The sequence below is a fragment of the Magnolia sinica genome, chromosome 8, assembly GCF_029962835.1.
Source record: "Magnolia sinica isolate HGM2019 chromosome 8, MsV1, whole genome shotgun sequence".
In the NCBI taxonomy this organism is placed as follows: Eukaryota; Viridiplantae; Streptophyta; class Magnoliopsida; order Magnoliales; family Magnoliaceae; genus Magnolia; species Magnolia sinica.
The window spans coordinates 7,918,245-7,927,038 of NC_080580.1; the positions used below are offsets into that span (position 1 = coordinate 7,918,245).

General features: G+C 40.5%; 1 protein-coding gene across 1 annotated transcript; it reads right to left on the reverse strand.

Annotated features, from left to right (window-relative positions):
* Window positions 1-8,794, reverse strand: LOC131252755 (protein RETICULATA, chloroplastic-like). The gene is made up of 7 exons (XM_058253431.1): window positions 7,854-8,794; window positions 7,274-7,372; window positions 6,967-7,187; window positions 5,947-6,016; window positions 5,693-5,772; window positions 1,941-2,005; window positions 1-268 (listed from the first exon to the last, which is right to left on the reverse strand). The coding sequence occupies exons 1-7, from the start codon at window positions 8,421-8,423 to the stop codon at window positions 75-77; spliced, it is 1,299 nt and encodes a 432-aa protein (XP_058109414.1). The 5' UTR covers window positions 8,424-8,794; the 3' UTR covers window positions 1-74.

Genomic DNA, 8,794 nt, shown 5'->3' on the forward strand with positions numbered 1-8,794 from the left:
TGAAGATCAAAATCATTTCCATTTCAATTGAATGGTACATCTCTACTTTCATGTATAAGATAGATATCATACTTCTATTGTACGCCGCTCCACCTAGCCCAGTCCACAAATTGCATACCTCCATAGATATTGTTGGCAAAACGCACACCGATGGTGAAAGCCAATGCAACTGGTGGAACCCTTTTCGCCACAGGCGAAGATTCTACCAGGCATTCCAATCCATTGACAATTTGATAGCGAGTGTTGGAAGAAACTGCGAGAAAGACGCCTGAGAGTCAAAAGTAAAGAGGATTAGTTACACTGAGTGGATATACCACATTTCTTGCAAGTTTTAAACTTCCCAAAAGATTGATCTGACAATTAAAGCTAGTAATTCCTAGTTGAAAGAGAGTACTCTCAACCATATGGTTAGGATGATGGAAGATGTTAAAAACACCAATTGACACGCTGTAATATTCTGAACCTTTTTTTATTCTTTTTAAAATTTTTCTTTCTTTATTTATTTTTTGGGGTCACCAAAGACAGAAAAGTTGCCACAAATATCAATCTATGAAATGAAATTGATAGCTCGAATCAGTTTAACAAAAAAAAAAAAATCATTTACAAGGAAAAGGCCAAAAAAAAAAAGAGGAAAAGCTATTATATAGTGAGTGAGAATAATCCTTCCACAAATGAAGCGATGCTGAGAAAATCACCATTGGGCATTGACCAATGCATATGGCCCTCCTGATGAGAGGAGTAGCCTGATCTTTAGGTTGGGGGATGTTTGTAGAGAAGCCCACCTTGATGACTGGACCAGGCCTTGCATATGTGTCCCATGTTGGCGCACATGGGTCTAGTAACCTCTTCAACATGTTCACACATGCTTTGACATTTCACCCTTTTACATTTCTCCGACCTGAAGGGTAAATCTAGTCGGGGCTAGACTCCTGTGATAGCTTACAACTATTTTCAAAATGGTGGTGACTCATCCTCCTCACATAATCTGGCACTCGTGTATGTATATCTAGAACATCCAAATTTTGGGGTACATTATGGATGGAGGATATATCTAAAATCATGCTGATCAAGCAATCATAATCATCCAATTGATGGCTATCGAATGGATGGTTAAAAGTAAAATAGTAAATGGGCACATTCCAAGTGAAAATTAGATGATTACTATAGTCTTTCAGTTTGACTTTCAGGATATGATCTGCCGACAACTGGGTCAGCAATTTGGACAGTCTAGATTGCAATATAGGGGTGCAACTCGGGCAGGTTGGTTCAGGTTAAGGGTCAACCTGAGCCTGACCTCACCTCACCTCAAGAGGATCCAACCCGCAGCCTACCTGACCCAACTGTGCCAAATACATGTAATTATTCCCAATCTGGTGTGGCGTGACCTGCATTGCTCAACCCAAACCAATCAGATCAGGTTTGAGTTTTCCAACCCTAATCAGACCCAAGGACCCTGACAACCTAACCCAACCTATTCCAAACTCAGGTTGGGTAAGTCAGGTTCGTGTTGATCGAGCCCAGCCATATACATAACTATTCCAAGTGATGGTGGTGAACTATGATAGGGGTGTAACCTAGATAGAGGCATAGCAATGGAACCATCTGCAATACCCCCTTAACATTCTTGTCTTGGAATTGAATAATGATAGAGGTGTGTGCTGGCCCAACAAGTACTGATGTGGGACCATCGGATCAATCAATGGGAGACCAAGAGTGCTCCAGTTGCTAGTCAAAGACTGTGCCATCAGATTGCTGATCAGGCCCAGGTTTGGAAATTTAAATAAGTTTGTTTTGTGTTGATTTGTACTCATAAAACAAGCCAAACAGTATGTAAAAGATAGAAACAGAAGGAATCAGCCAGTTGACACCAATGCCTTCAAGTTACAAAAAGGAACAAAATAACATACAAGTAGAATCAAGGACATGAGGGTTATACATACCCCAAAGTGCTGCGCTTTTCAAGAGGGGTGGTACAGGTATATCTTCCTCGGACTTTTTAATACTCCTGATCAGATAAAAGAAGATTCAGCAATAAAGGTAACAACATCAGGAAGCGGAAGATTCATGCATCTTTCAAAAAACAAATCAAACACTACAGCACCTGAAAACCAGTACATGGATTTTTTATTTTTGTTACACATGGGATGTGTGATGGTAAAGATGAATGGAACAATAGACGACTTCCACAAAGTAATACAACCAAAGATATGGAAGCTTCCGTTAAATGTAGCCATATAGCATGCAATATGCATGCATGAGACACCTCCATGGATCAATCGAAGTGTTTGAGGCAGATGTGATTCTCTTCATCATTATTCTATGTAACTGAGATACCTAAGGATCTTCGCTAGAATTGCAATGGAAATTTAGATCATGCTTACAAGCATAATGTTGACTATATTTAGGCAAGCCTTTTTTATTGATGAAAAAAGGTTAATGAAAAAGAGGAAAAGGCAATGGAGACAAAACACAAGAATGGTCTAGAAACCTCTTCCTTCGCAAGAGAATCTGTGAGTTTGCCTTCCTCAACATAAGCCGAAAAAGAAATTGAATTACAGCAAATTTAGGCCTAATTTCATTTACAATGGAAGCACACTTCCACAATGCCAGACCACTACCAGCTACCCAAGAAAGGGCAGCATTCTAGTAGCCTTAAGACTACTAAAGGACTGCCAAATGAGTTGCAAAATAACTTCAACCTTGCTTTTATGGATTTTCAACTCCACGCCGTTAGAGTTGCCATTGCTGTCAGTCATGAAAAAGCTGACAATAGACTTTCGTCCCTGATCACCCACCACTACCAATATTTCCAGGATTGCCCATTGAGCTGTGAGCATCTTGAACAAAGCCTTTTCGAAATTGTGCTTTGGTAGGTGAATCCTTAGCCCGTCTTTACAAGAAAGTCCTGAATGAAGATGGCTGCCCAAGTGGCTGCTAAAACCCCAACTTTGTTAGCAGTAATAAAGGTAACCCAATGAAGGGAGTTTCAAGGGTGCCTTTCTAATAACAACTGCAGGTCACATACTCCTATGCTACTGCTCTATTGGCAATGCAGGACACAATCAAAGTTGAGAATTTGGTTCCTTGGGGATAAAGTTTCTTGGGAAGGCAAATGCATCACTAAAACAGAAGAAACATGTGCCCAAGCCCTCAACCTGCCAAATTCCATGACATTAATCAGACTCTCTCCTTTAATGATCAACTGTATCTCTACATCCATAGGAAGGGAAAGTAGGCAGAGAAACTGGCAGACTTCAAAATGTCTTACAAGCGTTATGCGTTGGAAATGTGTGTTTGGTATAAAACTTACATTTGCTTACCCAATTGGAGCACTTGCATGTACTTCTTTCTACTGGCAAACTTTCTGATTTACTTATTGAATAGCAAAATTAAACTTTGAAGGGGGATGTTTGCTAAGCAAAAATTGTAATCCTTTGGTTGTTGTTGTGGCTTTTTTATAGATTGAAGAGAACTTGACCTGTAACCTCACAGGTTAGATACTTCTGAACATTTGAGTACTTTGCAATGATTTTGTTTACACATGTTTCTGATTTTTTGCAGTGCAGTGTTAGTATATTATGAAAAGTATACTGTGGAATGGCAAGGAATGGACGGTTTGCCACATCTTACTTTCTGATTTTCTTTCAGCATTTTCATCTTTCTTCATTTCCTAGAAGTCCAAATAAAAGATTTTACGATCTTATAATTCAATTAGATACAACTGCCTTACCATTTTGCTATATGATTCTGTTTTCAGAATTTCCTCTCAGTATATAGACTACGAAAATGTCAGCACAGTGTCATGAGAACCTGCTAGTCCAGACACAATTTGACAAACCTTAAGATCAGAGAAAATCACACATCAGCAAACACTGGAACTTCACATCTATGGCTGGTCCAACATTTCAACTAGAAGGTTAGAAAGATTGCTTCATCATCATCATCTAAGCCTTGTCCCAACTAATTGGGGTCACTTACAGGATTCATATTCTGCCATACCACTCTACTAAGAACCATATAGTTAGTTAAACTATAGGTCATCAAGTCTTTTCTTACTACCTCGACCCACGTCCTTTTGGGCCTTCCCTTGCCCTTTTAGAGCCTTTAGCTTGAACCGCTGACTCCTAACCAGCATAGTTCTTGGTCTCCATAGCACATGACTAAACCATCTATGTCCACTTTCCCTCATCTTATTACCAATTGGGGTGACTCCTAAGTTCCCTCGAATAAATTCATTCCTAATTTTATCCTTCCTCATCTTGCCTATGATACATCTCAACGTCCTCATTTTAGGTTACTTTTCAAAAAAAAAAAAACCCTCATGATTGCTTCCATCAAAATATTAATGTTGCTCAACACTAGCTTCCCAAAATGACCATGTTCAATATTTTGGGTCGATAATTCATGAGAATGGAGAGATTGAGAAGAATTCAAGGTGGGTGGAACTGTGGAAGAAATGGAGATGTGCCTCTAGAGTTTTGTGTGATGATCATGTAACACTTAAACTAGGGAAATTTTTTAGGATAGCTATGAGATCAGCCATGCTTTTGGGGACAAGCAGTTAAGCAACAACATTTTCAAAGGATGATTATAGCTGAAAAAAGGATGTTGAGCGGATGAGTGGCAAGATGAGTAAGGATAGAATTAGATATGAATACATTCAAGGGAACTTAGGAGTAGCACCAATAGGTAATAAGATGAGAAGGAGACTTAGATGGTTTGGTCATTTGCAACGGAGGCCAAGAACGATGCCAGTTAGGAGTGACTTGGTACAAGTTGAAGGCTCTAAAAGGGCAAGAGGAAGGCCCAAAAGAAGAGAGTGGAGGTAATAAGAAAAGACTTGATGACCTATGACCTAACTAAAGTTATCAACCTTAATAGAGTGGAAGGGCGGAATAGGATTCATGTTGTCGACCCCAAGTAATTGGGATAAAGCTTAGATGATGATGATTACACTAGCCACAAAAGCCTGTAATTCAAACGACTTTCTGATGCAGGCCAAGCCACATCAACTGGGCCCAAGACTTGTGGACTAGGCCAGATCCATTAGGCCCAACCTAGGCCTTGCAGTCGACCCATCGGCAAGGAGGCCCAAGCCTAGACCCTGCAGTCGACCCACTAGCAAGGAGGCCCAAGCCTTCTAATTAGGCAGCATAATCCAATCAGCCAACTCTGCAATAAAATCTCATTAGATCTTTGTATCTCTTAAGCATTTTTTTTACCAACTTCTATTTTTGTCATAAATCCGTTATCAGTGACACTAAAAGAGAAAGAAAATCTCCTGCCAAAAATAAAAAATAAAATAAAACTTGTTTGTTAAGAGGTCTATATAAGGACCTCACATGAGTATCCTCAAGGCACTTCTCAATTCAATAAATAAATTTAAAAAAATCCAGATTTTCTGTTCAACTTTAGTTGTAATTCTTGTGTTAAGCTTAAGCTTGGGGGTGCCTACGTTTGAGCGGATCTTTCCTATTAGCTGGCTGCAACACTTTCCAACTAGCTTTCAAATAATACTACTTAATGTAGAAAGTCGGCAAGCAATGGAATCTAGATAGCATAAAGATGCCGGTTGAATCATACATGGCAACTAATTCACAAAGAAATGAGCAGTGCAGAATTCACTGAACAAGATACCCTTGTCACAAGTATCCAGAAACTAATATAGGATGTTTAAATAAAGAAGTATTACCGTTTGGCTGTCATCACCAGATTCGCAATACCTTGGCCTATAATCCCACAAAAGAAACCAACTGAACCATATAAAACTCCCTGGTCAAGAAACACAAGCACACCACACCATAAATTAAAACAAATATGAGAAAAAATCAATTCTGTTATGTGCTAGAAGCAGTAAGTTAATGTTTCCACTTCTAGAAAAAAGGCTCCAAAAGGCCAGGAAATGCACACATGTTCAAAAGTGACGAGACAAGAAGGATATGACACCTTATAGAAGTATGTTCCAACCCGTTGTCTGACAGAAAATCTGCTGCCAGGCCTTTCAGCTTCAAACACACTGCATGTGAAAAAGGAAACCAAAAAAGAAAAAAGAAAAATATGAGGCAAAGGATTTTGAAAGAAGAACATGGTGGATATAGCCAAGGTCAGGTCCAATTCCACACAAGCATGAAAAACAATCGCTAGACACTAAAAAAGTATCTGACTGCGATTTGGCATAGGAAAACAATCTCAACACAATTACTTAACATCATAATCATCATTATCATCATCATAGCTATTTGGGGTCAGCTACAACATGCCATAAATAACTATTCAATACATGACAGTAGACAACTAGGGAAAAAAAAAATAGAATCTTATCCTTTTGGCAATTCTTATAGAATTGACAAACAACTCCCACCTTGGATATCATGGTATCAAGTAGCCAACCATCACGTGCACTCAATTCTAGCACCTCCATGGCAGCACACTATCCAGTAGCCAATCATCATGTGCACTCAATTCTAGCACCTCCATGGCAGCACAGTATCCAGTAGCCAATCATCATGTGCACTCAATTCTAGCACCTCCATGGCAGTATATCAAGTTAAAAATGAGATACCATAATAATGTCTAAAAGAATAAATGCATTTTTGTTTCTTTCATATACAGGAAAATGCTTTTTGGGTGAGTGAAATTCCAACAGTCATATTCTTAATTTCTCATACAAACCAGCACATGAATTTGTTAACAAACTAAGCATGCAGTCAACAAAACATCACATGGACAGATCAACCAGATATGATCTGCGCACCAATTGTTGTATATAGTACATGAGTTGTATCAATTATCATGTTTTATGTAACAAATGAAGCAATTATAATAGGGATTTGCATAAAATTTCACCTGAAATTCTCATTTTTTTACGTCAAATTATCCACAAAACAAAGGACTGGGAACAGTAAAAACCATCACTGAAGTGAATGATCTGGACCCTCCAAGTAGAGCTCAATAGGAACTACTAACCTGCTAGGTAGAGCTCCAGAAACACGTTGCATTTGTCCAAAAAACCCTTTCGACACAGACGGCTTTCCAATGCGAACGTATGGTGCTAACAACCCAACTAAAGCAATGTCAACAACCACCCCAACCAAAAGATCCGCAAGAAACAACTCAAACTCTGCCCAGAAATCCTTGCCCCTCTTTTTAACTTCCGCAAACGTTGCACAACAAGAATCAATGACAACCTGAACCATAACCAAAAGATTAAAAAATTCTTCACTTAACCAAAAAAATTGTACTCTAGGAACATGAAAAGGACAGCTCAACCAACCTCCGTAGCAACTTTGAAAAGGAAAGATGGGTCGGCAAGCATTCGGTCACGAAGCAAAGAGCAAGACTTGATTGCAACACCAAGAGGCCAAACTGAATCCTGCAATTGTAACAGAAAATGAAATAAATAACAAAAGTGGAATTTCTAGTGTGATGCATGCTTTAGCCCGCTCCGCGAAGCAGATGCGCAACAAAACATCTCTACCATAAGCGTTAAACTTGTATGCGGTGATCAGAACCGTTGATTTTGCAATCCACACAAGAACAGGCCATAACCCAAAATACTGGGGGAATGAACTGTGGTAGCTATCTGACCAGGGAGCTAAAAACGCTTATGTTGACTCAAAGAAATGGGCAAAGGTATGCTAACAACAGGCAAAGCTCTGCTCACTCACTTGATTTTCACTGCGTTGGTCCATTGACCCAGTGACCCACCAGATCAATGATACCAATCATACACATTTGTCATGTCTACGTTGGAAAGAATCATCGTAGATCTCTTAAGGATGGCATTTCACGAAACCCAAACATTGATACTGTAATCGGATTGAATTTCGTAGTGGAGTGTAATCAAACACTACCTGCAAATCCAAGTATCTAAGAAGAAGAACTTTGCGAATTCCGGTCGTCTTTGCAGCCTCTAACATGTCCGATGGAAGACTCACCCCCCGAGCTTCCGCCTCTCTGATCACCTCCTCAAACTTCAATACCGGCCCAAACTCTTCTTCTTCTCTGCCGTCTTCCTCAGGATCGCCGCCGCCGCCGCCGCCACCACCTCCTCCTCCAGGCGGATACCTCCCATTACCATCAGCCCCACCGAAAGAATCCCCACTGCTACCTCCATCATCAAGTTCCGGACTACAACTCGACCCCAAAACCCTCGAATCATTCGCCAGAGAAACATCCATACCCTTTTTTAAAACCACAACCGTCCGATCGCCGGACTCCAATCCAGCATCCTGCGCCCGCGACATGCTCCTGATCTCCAACTTCCTCCTCCCAAAACCTCTGCTTCTCAAAACCATGTCGATTACAGAACCTCTGCATCCGACATTTCGTCTCCCGCGGGTTCCGAAATCGATCCCGACCATGCGATCATCAACCAAACCGATATGATTTCGCAATCCCAATCTCAAAGAACAAATTGCCATTTTCAACCCTACCTTGCGAAAAGGCCACGGTATTTATAAAAAGAAACCCCTAATTTTCGAAATTCAAGATTTCAGGAGAAGCTGAATGCTGTTGAAAGCAGAGGAGATGTCGATATTTTCGAAAGTTCAGAGCTTTTAGAAAACGGCGGAGAACGGAATGGGCATTTGGCTGTCGCGGCGCGCGCGAATAGGCGTCCACATGCGCGGAATCGTATCTAGGTCAGATTCTGTTGCAATGAGATTTAGGATTTAGGGTTTTGCTAACATGCGCGCTTGGTTCTCCAGACTCCCGTCGGCCGAAAACGAGCGACCGAGGGCTTGGCTGATTTTCTGGCGGGAAGACCAGGTGGAAGAGTTGCTTGGACTAGGGC

Bases quoted from the DNA above. Each gene is read 5' to 3' on its own strand.
- LOC131252755 (XM_058253431.1), bottom strand. From the start codon at position 8,423: ATGGCAATTTGTTCTTTGAGATTGGGATTGCGAAATCATATCGGTTTG. The intron at 7,373-7,853 runs GTAGTGTTTGAT...TTACAATTGCAG, and splicing joins TTAGATACTTGGATTTGCAG to GATTCAGTTTGGCCTCTTGG. The intron at 269-1,940 runs GTATGTATAACC...TTTGACTCTCAG, and splicing joins GAAAAGCGCAGCACTTTGGG to GCGTCTTTCTCGCAGTTTCT.